This window comes from Gymnoscopelus microlampas, assembly GCF_963454915.1.
Source record: "Gymnoscopelus microlampas genome assembly, chromosome: 8".
NCBI classification, from domain to species: domain Eukaryota; kingdom Metazoa; phylum Chordata; class Actinopteri; order Myctophiformes; family Myctophidae; genus Gymnoscopelus; species Gymnoscopelus microlampas.
In genome coordinates, this window is record NC_139945.1 from 6,181,118 (window position 1) to 6,194,814 (window position 13,697).

General features: G+C 41.6%; 1 protein-coding gene across 1 annotated transcript in view; it reads left to right on the forward strand.

Moving 5' to 3' along the window:
• Positions 1-13,697, forward strand: part of dync2h1 (dynein cytoplasmic 2 heavy chain 1) — a 407,325-nt gene that overhangs the window by 183,052 nt on the left and 210,576 nt on the right. The window contains exons 79-81 of the mRNA XM_084065527.1: positions 1-17; positions 1,496-1,627; positions 6,537-6,609. The exon at positions 1-17 is cut by the window's left edge and continues 37 nt beyond it. Of these exons, the coding sequence (XP_083921653.1) occupies positions 1-17; positions 1,496-1,627; positions 6,537-6,609 (222 nt within the window). The remainder of the gene's footprint in view (positions 18-1,495; positions 1,628-6,536; positions 6,610-13,697) is intronic.

Below are 13,697 nucleotides of genomic sequence, written 5' to 3' on the forward strand. Positions count from 1 at the left end.
CATTGGCCATTCTAAAAGTAAACACACACACACACACACACACACACACACACACACACACACACACACACACACACACACACACACACACACACACACACACACACACATAGAGGTGTCACAAAATATAGATTTTTTTGCACCTACCGATATGCATCGTTGTGATGAAAGACTAATTAGTATTTTTTAAATCTCTTGGTGGTGAAAGTAGCAATAGTTCATATGGTGTGTGTCATATGAAGTGTAAAGCTTACCGTAAACACAGTAATCATTAGTTAGTTGTCATGTCTTCCATCATATTTAAGAAGAGTTTGTTTCAGTTACTTTCAGTTTAGCACAGCACAAAGGGAGGGGGCTGCTGCATGAGGAGTATGTAGCCTGTACACATAAGACAGACATAAGCATAACAGCAGTTGGAATTAGTTTGTAGCTCCTGTAGAAACTCTTTTCGGATGGGGGGGGTCCGTGGCCAAATACATATTCATTTGGGGGTCCTTGACATGAAAAAGTTTGAGACCCACTTTGGTAATGTACAAGAAAAAAGATGATCGATCCTCTCTCACATCATCAGATAAAATGTATGTGGAGAACATGTTGACATTGTGCGTATGTACCGTACCTCATTTTCTGCACTGATCTTGCTGAGATCAATGCCGATATACTTGGCGACATAACCAAGTACTCAGAGAGCTGGCATCAACTTTGGAACAGAGGCGAACCACAATAAATGCTCTCCCACAAAGATCATCAGGAAAGGTCCACTTCACACATTCGTACCAGCAGGCCAACCTCAAGAGCACCATACAACATCAAAGGATGCAAGCATTCTGCAGTCTGCTCGAGATTGGAGAATGGAAGTGGACCTCGACAAAAAGCTTGTTTTTCCCCCCAGAAATAGTGGCTACAACACTCCGGCCAGACATGGTCCTGTGGTCTAAAGCAGCAAAACTGGCATATGTCGTGGAGCTGACAGTACCATGGGAAGAAGGGGTTGAAGAAGCGTATGAGAGGGAAAAAAACAAGTATTCTGACCTGGCAGCAGAAGCTTCCCAGAATGGCTGGAAGACCCTCATATTTCCAGTAGAAGTGGGAACTAGAGGCTATGTTGCAACATCTACGACAAGTCTGTTGAAGAAGATGGGGGTGAGGGGTCGCTCCCTCCAACAGGCAATTAAGTCTGTGTCAAATACTGCGGAAAAAAGCAGCAACTGGCTGTGGATATAGATTGTAGATCTGCTATTTTTGGCAAAGAGGTATAGGTGTAGAGGGAAAAAAGAGCAGACCAAGTAAACAAAAAAAAGTATATTTACTTGAGCACCTGCCCCTCAAAATGTCTGTGCACGCCACTGAATACATTAATTGTGATTCATCTGTCATTGTGGTTGGATTATTAACCTTCATGTCTCTCTCTCTCTCTCTCTCTCTCTCTCTCTCTCTCTCTCTCTCTCTCTCTCTCTCTCTCTCTCTCTCTCTCTCTCTCTCTCTCTCTCTCCAGACGACATTCCCAGCTCTCTACCAGTCTCTGTGTCTGAGTGACTCAGACCTCTGGCTCTCCTTCTCACGGAGCTCACACTGCGAACAGGAAATCCCATCGTCTGTCGCCAAGAAAATCACTCCCTTCCAGCAGGTTAGCTGGCACTCACACTGCACACTGAACAATTCAGAATAATGCTGCTGTCGGACAGAAACCTTGTATCTCCAATGTTTCTGTTTGTAAATGAATGCCCTACTTCATCATACAAGAGTGTCGCACAAACGTAGTGAAACTCGCTGATTTACAAGCTCACAACGTGCCGCGATGCGACACGTTGTGAGCTTGCCGGTCGTCTATTTTCACTATTTTTTATATAATAATGAAAAAAGAAACGATTTTGGACATGCAAGGTTTCCACCCGACAGTAACGATAGTGTTCCTATAGCTGTTGTCCTAACCATAAAGTCAAACTGTGTAACTTTCTCGGTTAAACAAAAGTTAATTTGAAATGATCTTTCACTGATAATTGCTTACATCGATTAGGTCGATTCACTCTTGCGAAGAAAATCGCTCCCTTCTGGCAGGTCAGCTGGCAATCACACTGCCACCAACTGAGAATGAACAACGCAGCATCATGTCCCTACAGCTGTTGTTCTAACCAAGGTTATTATAGTAAAATAAAACTAATGACATAACTCAAACTTGAATTGGAAAAAAAAACATTTAATTAACTGAAATGATAGTTAAAATAAGGCTTTATAAAAAATTAAACGATAACTAATTGAAATTGCATTGTGTATACAAAACTATCTAGTCATAGAGAATGGCCTTAGTTTTAGTCTTTGTCAAACATCTTCAAAAAATAGATATTTTTTTCTGACCTTTGTTGATTCTTGCCTAAAAAAAACTAAAACTAACACTAAAAGTAATAAAAACTAAACTAGCAAAGTCACATTAGAAATGAATCAAAACTCAACTGAAATTGAAAATAAAATGTCAAAATGTCAAATAAAAAAACCGAATGAAAAATGAAAAATCATAATAGCATTACTTCTAACCATAAAGTCAAGCTTTTATGTTTTTTTTGCAAGTAAACAAAAGTTAATTTGATCTTTCAATGATAATCAGTTAAATCGGTTAGCTGTTGCAGAATGAGCCTTGCCTTAAAGATAAGATGTAATATGGAAGACCGTCATTTCCAGTGTTAAAAATAGCTCAGTGGCCTGCTGCCCTCGCTGTGGTCTTTGTGCTGAGACACTCAACAGAACACCCGGCTCTGTGGCTTAGTTGGTTAAAGCGCCTGCCTAGTAAGCAGGAGATCCTGAGTTCGAATCTCAGCAGAGCCTTTTTGTCTCATACCTGCAAATGGAGAGAATGCTTGATCTGAAAACACATTCCAGTTCCTGCCTTTCTCACTCTGCCGGTATTGAAGTGAACTTTTTACCTTGAAACCGCTTTACGTTTTGACCTATAACCCTTGAACCTGGATTCGTTGGAGCAACCCCCAAAAAAGAGACCCCACCCATTTCTGTAAACTAGATGTTCCCCTGTTATGCATTTTATTAAAAACAACCTATTTTTGCCACTACTCCTGCATTGTGTCCAAAGCTCATGCAAATTGGTACACAAGATGCATCAGATTCCATTCTGATTGGCTATGATTGGCTTCCAGAAATAGCACATTTTTGCCATCTTGGATTTTCAAGTCGCCCATTAGTTATGTTTGATCAGTAACCTCTGGAGAACAAACACACCACATTTCAAGCTTGTATCTTCATGTGCTCGATTCTGCCCAAATATTGCTGTTAGCCACTCCACTATGTTGCACTTTATCAAAGGCACCAAAGACTGTGAACAAATATCACACTATGACTGTCGGGCAGAAACCTCTTGTCTCCATGTTCTGACTTTTTGTGTTTTTATCAGCTCACAGGGCTGATCAGTAAAAAAAAGTGTTAAAAATAGCCCAGTGCCCCGTTGTCCTCGCTGTAGTGTCTGTAGTGAGACACCCAGGAGGACACTTGGCTCTGTGGCTTAGTTGGTTAAAGCGCCTGCCTAGTAAGCAGGAGATCCTGAGTTCGAATCTCAGCAGAGCCTTTTGTCTCACACCTGAAAATGGAGACAAGGTTTAATCTGAAACCACATTCCAGGTGCTGGATTTGACACTCTTAAAGACACCTGGTGCTGTGGCTTATAGCCTCTACACACTGTACGATATTTGACCCGATAATTTGGGTTTGTCGGATCCGATGAGAGCCGTGCTACACGAGAGAGAGAGAGAGAGAGAGAGAGAGAGAGAGAGAGAGAGAGAGAGAGAGAGAGAGAGAGAGAGAGAGAGAGAGAGAGAGAGAGAGAGAGATGTGTGTCTCTGAACAGTATTTCCAGGTTTTGCGATAGAAATAAGCAACCAGGTCTATGAAAACAAGGCCAACAAAAGTTACACTTTAAACCTATATACAAATAAAATAGCCGATCTACAAGCTCAAAACGCGTCGCAACTATTTTCAAAGAACAAAAAGCAACATTAAGAAATAAAGCCAAATAAGCAACTACACTTTGGAAATAAGCTAAAAAGAAACGCAACCAACCACCAATATCTTTTACAAGCAACTCGCTTATAATAAGCGGACACGGCAACACTGGTTGACTTTTGAAACGTTTGTTTCAGAGAGGGAGAGAGAGAGAGAAATACAGAGAAATTGAGAATGATGTAATGTCAATCATTAGCGTCCTGTCTCGGTCTCGCACATATATCACGGGAGCCTTTCACGTTTTCGTGAGACGTTTGGAATAAAAACAAATGTATGTATTGGGTCGGGATCACATCATGGCGAAATATCTTGTAATCAGTTAACCCCTGTCGCCGACCAATCAATCGTGTGAGAATCACAACGATATATACAGCCCGATTTCAAGAGAGAAACTTCTCTGATCTGTTCACTCGCCGACCATTTCAAATGTCGGGAAGTGTGTAGAGGTCTTAAGTTGGTTAAAGTGCCTGTTGAGTAAACATGATATCCTGAGTTCAAAGCTCAGTAGTGCCTTTTTTTTCCTCATAGCTGCAAAATGAAGATAAGGCTTAAAGGGCTGTTCACCGAAACATGACTTATTTTCTATCAATTACACACCCCATGAAGCCTTTCATTCATGGAGACTTTTTAGTTTTTGTCACATTCCTAAGCCAATGATTTGATGACCGGGTCATCGGTCAATAGGAGACTCAAGGCCCGTTCATAGTCCCTAGATGTGTCTTAACGTGCGTTAATGGGGTGAGGGATTCCGTCCGTTCTTTACCGACACTTGCATAGTTGCTCAGGAGAGAGAGATTACGCGTACCCAACGTTGCCATGTCTGCTTATTATAAGCGACTTTGGGCTTATTCTTCTGTATAGTTGCTTGTAAACAAACAAGCAATTTTTTATTGGTGGTTGCGGTTTTATCTGGGCTTGTTTCTAAAGTGTAGTTGCTTATTTGGGCCAATTATTATTTATAAACCAGTGATTCTCAAATATATATTGTAGATCTGCTATTTTCATATGCAGTGGTGTAAAGAGGTAATTGTACTTTACTTGAGTATTTCCAATTTCCAATACTTTTACTTTTACTCTACATCTCAGAGGCAAATATTGTACTTTTACTCCACTACAATTATTTGAAAACTTTAGTTACTAGTTACTTTTCAGATATAAATGATGATATTATGAAACATACATTAACCACTTTAGCCCTATTTTATACATAGGCCGATCTACAAGCTCACAACGTGTCGCATCGCGACGCATTGTGAGCTTGTAGATCGGCTATTTTCAAACATTTTTGTACTTTTACTTTTGGTACTTTAAGTACATCCTGATACCAATACTTTTGTACTTTTACTCAAGTACATTTTTAATTCCAAACTTTGACTTGTAACAGAGTACTTCTGCATTGGAGTAGTGATACTTTTACTTAAGTAAAACATTTGAGTACTTTTTCCACCACTGTTCATGTGGCCTAGTCGATTCTTTTGGGCTTGTTTTCATAGACCTGGTTACTTATTTCTCTCACAAAATCTGGCAACCGGTTGTGTCACGCTTGTAGCCCAGTGAAACTACAGGCAAAACGTAGTAAACGTCCGTCGGGCTGACGGTGAATGTTGACTGAACGGACAGAACAACTGTAGCCGTAAGTGACGGAGGGGGAGTAAAAAACGACAACGCAAGGAGCGCTGGCGCTCGTTACGTATCCTTGCGTCCGACTATGAATGATACTTCAGTAGGAGACTCTTTGAGTCTAAAAAAGCCAAAAACACTAAAAATGGATGTTACACAGTATGACTTCTAGCCACTGGTTCTCAACCTGTGGGCTGAGGACCACCGGTGGGCCGTGAGGATATTGCAAGTGCCCCCCCCCCAAAAAAAATAATTGGCAAAACACCAAAAATATGTTAATGATAATAGTAGTCGTATATGTCAAAAATAATGTGATAAATATCACATCATTATCACAGAAATTTCACTGTGATAAATAGGAAGTTGAAAGTGTATTGGCCCAAGCCGGAACACAATTAATTGATTGACCATTCAAATAAACATGCTCTGAAAATGCACGCGGCCCACTTTTGAGATTTTTCAAGTGGGCCCCGATCCAGAAAAGGTTGAGAACACGTGCTTCAATCTTTTTTGTTTGCATACTTGTTGCCTTACTGACCTGTTTGCTGACATAACACAGGAGCTACTGTTACTTTGTTCTCACTTATCCTACTCTATCCTAAAGGAAAACAAGTGAATGACATGAAACTCATTCAGAACCTGTTGTTTTATGTCTAGGCCTGTCACAAATTGCTCACACTTATTACATCTTCGGCACATCCCTATTTTTTGGGATGTAAATGTTTCCCTAATACTTTTTGCGCGACACTGTCATATGAGAAATTAGATTTTAGATTGTTAAACATAAGATGAAATATGGAGATGAAAGGTTCCTACACGACAGCGATGCTAGGCTGTTGCTTAAATGTACTTGAGTGTGTGTGTGTGTGTGAGTGCATGCTCGCTCACGTGTACGTCCTCTCTCCCCCCAGGTTTTATTGGTCCAGGCCATCAGACCAGACAGACTGCAGAGTGTCATGGCTGCCTTCGTGGCTCAGGCCCAGGGTAAGTGTGCGTGTGTATGTGTATGTGTATGTGTATGTGTATGTGTATGTGTATGTGTATGTGTATGTCCACATCGCCCGCATGGTGTGGTACGTGACGGCATCCATGTAATCTCACCTGCAGCCGCTTTTTATCTCAATTATAGACCTAAAAACATTTTAGTCATGAAAAGGTCCTTGGTTGTGCCGGGGTAAAGAACCCCTAGACACCACCGTGTCTACAGGCTCTCTAGGGCAGTGGTTCTCAAACTTTTTCATGTCAAGGACCCCCAAATTGACACTTATTAGCCCACGGACCCCCATTTGAAAAGATATGCCAGGGACCCCCCACAAGAGACGATTTTTTTTACGGCTCTAGCAGTGATTCTCAACCATTTTAATTTCAAGGACCCCCAGTTTGACATGCATTAGGGCTACGGACCCCCATTTAATGGCATGTATGTCTCTGGGACCCCAATTCATATTGTAAAATCAATGTTAAATTAACTCTGAGAGTGTACAAATGGAACCAAATGGACCCGTTAGGTCCATTTGGTTCCATTTGTACACTCTCAGAGTTACAGACCCATAAGGGTCCATTTGGTCCCCCTCCATCATTTAGCTGGGGACCCCCTTGAACCCCCTCAAGTACCCCTGGGGGTGCATGTGGTTTGGCTCAGTGTGTCAGTGTTCAGGGGAAGGAGGCCAAGCGGAGAGGGTGATCTTTGTCACTGCACATACTTCTACATGCTGGGCAGGGGGGGGGGGGCTGTCTGTGAGGAATGCTGAACGGTAGGTGTAGGACAGTGGCACTATGTCCTCCTGGTGGGGGCTCCTCACTGGCAGGTGAGCCAGTAGGGTATGACAGCACAGCAGTGTGCACTAACTTTTATGTTGGGTCAGGTTGCTGTCTCCTGCACTCGCTCACACAGCAACATGAAATAACTGATTTACACACATGGATGACCTGTCTTTAAACAAAGATGACATGTTCGGTTAAACATAATCTCTCTCTCTCTCTCTCTCTCTCTCTCTCTCTCTCTCCTCTCTCTCTCTCTCTCTCTCTCTCTCTCTCTCTCTCTCTCTCTCTCTCTCTCTCTCTCTCTCTCTCTCTCTCTCTCTCTCTCTCTCTCTCTCTCTCTCTCTCTCTCTCTCTCTCTCTCTCCCTCTCTCTCTCTTGCACGCACGCACGCACGCACACACACACACACACACAGCTCAGCCACATTGATGAATATGAACTCGATAACTCCTCCTCTGTCACAAGCTCATACATCACACCACACACACACACCACACACACACACACACACACACACACACACACACACACACACACACACATGAATGATGAATGTGAGGTGATTTCTCTTCATTAACCCAGTGGGGTGTGCAGGGGAGGACGGATTGATATGATTGGTTGATTAGCTCCATGGTGTGAAAGCACATTGACTCATAGCAGCTACCGCTATCACCCTCAATTCAATTTCAATTTAATTCAAAGGGGCTTTATTGGCATGAGAAACCTGCTTTTACATTTTCATTACCAAAGAAAAAGTGGAACAAAACAATATATGTACAGCGCTGTGTTACATTGCAATCTAGAGTTAAAGCTATCTTACAAAACCATAAGAATTGTGCATTTTCGGCCAGAAGTAGTTACACATCCACATAGAGAAGGTTAGCTTGGCGTAAACTTTTTAAGCAATTGACAGCAGCATTTCAAAGTTTTGCATTCACTTGGTATAAAACCTTTGGCACAAATAGCAGCAAATCATTCAAATGTAGGCTATTTAAAGGTAGTTGCTCTGTTTGTATCTACAGAAGGCCTATGTCTATGTACCGAGGTCACTCGAACAGTCGTGCGAACGGTGCAGGAATGTTCAGTAGTCCTTGCGGTGGTTGCATTCCATTAGATGTCCTTCTCCTGTCACAACAGCTCACACATCTTGCTGCTGTGTTCGCACATTGTTGTACTTCACCTAACAGATATGTTTTTTTTGGTAGTCTTTAGTCATGCTTTCAAACTCTCCTTCTGTGATTGTAATCTGTTCGAAGTTTGTGTCTCTTATGTCTTGGTACAGTGGGCAAGTGGTTAGGAAGTGTAGCTCTGTTTCTACCTCACTTTTACAACTGTGTCCCAAACAGTGCCTAATGTCCTGCAAATTAAGAAAATAGGATATTACAGATTTTAAAATCATTAAATCATTCCAATTAGTTTGTAAACAAGGCTCTGTTTTTTGTTCCCTAGAAGACCATTTTGTGTAGAGAGACACATTAACATGCCAAGCCAGCATTTGCATGTGTGGTTCTGTTGGGTAATGTCTCCTATTGTCCTCTGGTTTCAGCTACAGATCACCGTTCATAGGTTAGGGGTAGGTGTCAACTACCCATTGTTCACACCCAGACGAGTGAAGAACGTCCCAAACGTTGAGAGCCTCTCTCTCAGCTTCTTGGGTTGAGGTTTCAAAGCATTCAAATAAGCATATCTTCTTCAAATTCAGATTTCAATAGATGTAGCAGGAACGGTAACACACACCGAGGGTTTGGTGAGGTGGCTGACCATCAACAAAACATATTTTTGTTGATTATGAAGAAGGTCTGAGGTTGAAATGTCAATTAACCCATTAAGACTTGAGGCCGACTCTACAAATACCTTCTAAACCAGTAGTTCTCAAGATTAACTTTTTTTTTTCAAAAAACGCAACATTCTAAAATGACACAGATGCTTCAATATATGACATTATTTGAAAGCTCACAGTCTGTACTTTTATAGTGTGTAAAAAGCTAAAAAAGAACAGAGGCCTATATGAAGATCAACGCACTGGACCCCGGTAACTAGTGTGGCACCATTGTTTGGGCAATACTGTACATTTGGGAAAGTTTTCAGTCCATTCCAACCCCATTGACTTTAGTTCCACTCAGTGCCTCCCGAAGAGGCTGAATAGAAAGTATCTCTCTGATGTCTTTTAAGTACATCTACAACTACTGAACCTCTGCAAATAGTATAAGCTCTCCAGGTGAAAGTCCTCACTGTCTGGAGATAAGAAGCGGTTGGCGACTCTGTGTGTACATTTCATAACGGTCATTTGATTGCTGTTCTGCTCTGCATTTAGTTATTAACGTTGTGTTTAGGATGATGCAGTAGACTCTGGAACCATCGGCTACTTACTTACTTTATTACCACACCAGCAGATACAGCAGCACTTTACCCCCCACAAAAAAACAAGAATGCACATGTGTGTTCTTTCACCCACAATGTGCACATACCCCCCTCCCCTCTCTCTCTCTCTCTCTCTCTCTCTCTCTCTCTCTCTCTCTCTCTCTCTCTCTCTCTCTCTCTCTCTCTCTCTCTCTCTCTCTCTCTCTCTCTCTCTCTCTCTCTCTCTCTCTCTCTCTCTCTCTCTCTCTCTCTCTCTCTCTCTCTCTCTCTCTCTCTCTCTCTCTCTCTCTCTCTCTCTCTCTCTCTCTCTCTCTCTCTCTCTCTCTCTCTCCTCTCTCTCTTCTCTCTCTCTCTCTCTCTCTCTCTCTCTCTCTCTCTCTCTCTCTCTCTCTCTCTCTCTCTCTCTCTCTCACACACACACACACACACACACACATACACACACACATGCACAGATGATTCCGCACACTTATGAACGTGCCTGTGAGCAGTTAGTTTATTGTGTGTAATGAGCCCATTCATTCAGTTCCAGATAATCCCTCTAATGTAGGGTGACCAAATATTCACGAGTGGCCATTCATGCACGTTCATGCACGCGCACATGTACTGTATACGCACCGTGTGTGATTGTGCCTACAATGGCTCCAAGAGCCCCCTTAACCGTGCTCCATAACTCTCAGTTTCAGAGTAATTTGACAGTATGAGAGTTTTCTGAAAAGCTTCACATTTCTATAAAAACATATCATAATAATATTACTAATAATAATAACAATGTTTGCTATATACAGTATATAGCAACATTTAAACAGCACATATGCTGTCACTGATTGCAAAGTATAAAGATGTATAGGTTACAACTGGTCTAACAGTTGTATCATCTGGGCATTCCTGAGTGTCATGATATTAAACGGCCTATCTAACACACGGTAGTATCTCTCTGTCTTTCTTTTTTTTTTAATCTCTGCCTATGATTTATGTGTTGCATCCTAACGCGCCACTTCATACCGTCTCATCCATTATCCTAGAGTCCTTGTTCCCTTCTCTCCACATCTCCTTCACACAGACACCTTGTCCACATCTTAGTTTTGTCCTCATCCCGTATGACTGTTGATATCTTAACCTCTATTGTTTGGTCAGCCACAGAGGAGAAAAGCCTGATTTATACTAGTTTGCGTGCCGGCATATTGCGCACCAAAAATCACTGATCTACGGTTATAAGCACACTATAAGCAGTGCGGTGCGATGGGCCGTGAGCTTTTAGATCTGCAGTGCATGTAACTTAAAGACACGCACCCTTCCTAAATAAATCCATTGTAATTTCAAGGTCCATTTTAACCATGCTAGATTCATTGAAAACAGACGTCCCTGGTTATGGTGACTGATATTGTCCTTCTAATGCGTGAGTGGGCCCTGTTTTTTCAATAACCTTTTTCACTATTATTGTATTATGTTATGGGTGGTATCGGGAGCTCCCAGGGGCCAGGCTGCTTCTCCACTTTTAGCTTTGAATCTGGGAAAGACCTGCCGATGGCAGCCTGAGAGGTCTGGATCCTTCATGACATAGCACAAGATCAGACATGTGTTTTGGCCTTTAAACCCTTAAATGCTTTATAACCCAACAGTAGTATTTTGAAATCAATATCTTTGACAGACAGGGAGCCTGTGTAAAGGTCTAAGACCTGTAGTGATATGATCCACTGTCTTGGTATCAGTAGGGACTTGAGCAGCAGTGTTGTGAATCAACTGCAGTTGTCTGATCGATTTTAGTTTTTAGGGGGGGCCTGTAAAGACACTGTTACAGTAGTCGAGTCTAGTGAAGAGATGAACGCATGAACAGTTTTTTTCTCAAATCATCAGAGACATAAAGTCCTTTAATACTTGATATCCCATAGGAAGGTTTTGTCACCTCAGGCAGCATGCGCTTGTGCATTCATCTGTGTTAGTACAGTGCGAGCTTCCACTCACAACTTGAGCCCTATATATTAAAAACAAAACAAAAAAAAAACATGACGAGAATCAGCATTAAGTGAATCAGCATGTAATGTGGAATTCTGATGAGCCTATACAGTATGATATTTCCAATCCAGATGTTATGGTAACCTAAACATTGGGCTCCTAAGAACACTGGGCACCATTAAAAAATATATATGTAATTATGTTATATTGTATAGGCCTATTTGATTGTATATACATTTGTTTTACAAATGAGGGGCCAAATCAAGGGGCCAGCTTCCTGCTTTGAAATTGAGTCGATATAGGAAGAGAGTTCAAGTGACAGTTCATATGAATGGCCTGTAGTTTTGCTGTTTTACCCCTGCTGGTGTCAGAAAGAATTTATCTTAATGCAAGCGGATGGGTTTTTGACAAATTTAGGTGTTTGACAATTCGATTCTCTTGCCTTAATAAACATTGTCATGAATACTATATGATTCCATTCGCTATAGTTTAAAGTCTCCTTTCAGTCATTATGGTATGCGTTTTGGTAAATTATGGTCCCATTTATTTTAAAATGGACGATAAGGTAGGGTATGCTCTAGGAGCGGCGGGATGATTTGATTGACAAGCTACACAACCAATAGCATTCATTCCCCGCCACCGCTCTTGATAGACAAGCTATCCAACCAATAATGGTCTGGTTGCATTGCGCAGGATATGACGCGATATTGAAAGATGGCGGATTTGAAATTCCTGAACAATCGGCTTCATTTACGGTCTGTAGAAACCAATGGCGTTGCTTAGTCCATTATTTTTTACAGTCTATGGGCCAACTAAATTTAAGGCCCAATATTTCTCCAAATGCAACAAATTGCTACAAACCCTGTATAGCCAGTAATTTTGTGCATAAACAAGAAGTTGAAGCGTACATTTAGGTCTGATAATGATCGACCGTTTCTTTCTTTCTTTCTTTGTTTCTGTCTGTCTTCCTTTCTTCCTTTCTTCCTTTCTTCATGTCTGTCTTCCTGTCTGTCTTTCTTTCTTTCTTTCTTTCTTTCTTTCTTTCTTTCTTTCATCATGTCTTCATTTATTTAGGACACAACAGCCAATTTAACATTGAGGGGCCCACAAGGTGTAGGTGCCCACTCCTCCATTTATCTATGTCAGTGATTCTCAAAGTGCGGTGCAGGGACGCTCAAGGGATCCTTGGGGAGTTACAGGTCTGCAACTCTGAGAGTTAAATTAACACTGAGGATTTTACAATGTAGCTTAGGGTCCTAGAAATAAAAAATGATCTCCTCTACATGAATTCACTGATCTATATCCTTCATGGCCTCAAGCTCAGACCACCACTGAAGCCCCCAGCTGAAGGGTATATTAGGTTTTTTCATCAGCTCGTCTCTTATTTATACATGCACAAATGACCTCCCATTCTCCGGCTCTTTCTCTGGCGTGTCATATTGGTCTGTCTGAGTAATAGTCTATTGATCCGGCAGCATCTCTCCCACTGCCTCTGTGTTCTGCTCCTCACATATCACTTAATCTGTTCCATCATACCCACTGCTCCCACTCAGATACAATAACATATTGACAGACATACAGGCACACAGACAGCTATGAGAGAGACACATAGAAAGACCGATGAAATAACAGACGAAAGCTCTATTATGTGCCTATATTCAAATTAGACCTTATATCCATTTGTGGGTGTGAGAGAAAAGGCACTGCTGAAATTCAAACTCAGGATCTCCTGTTTACTAGACGGGCGCTTTAATACACATTGTTATAAGTACTACATGATTCCAATCGCTAGTTTAAAGTCTTCTTTCAATCACCATGATATGCATTTTGGTCAATGATGGTCCCCTTTAATTTAAAATGAATGATAAAGTAGGGCATGTTTGTAGGGTTTCTACTGGTTCTACCGAGTGAAGACCCGCCCTCGCTGTGGTTTCAGCGAATAATTTCCATACCGGGGACTTCCATTGTGGTTCTATGTAAAAGCATTGTCA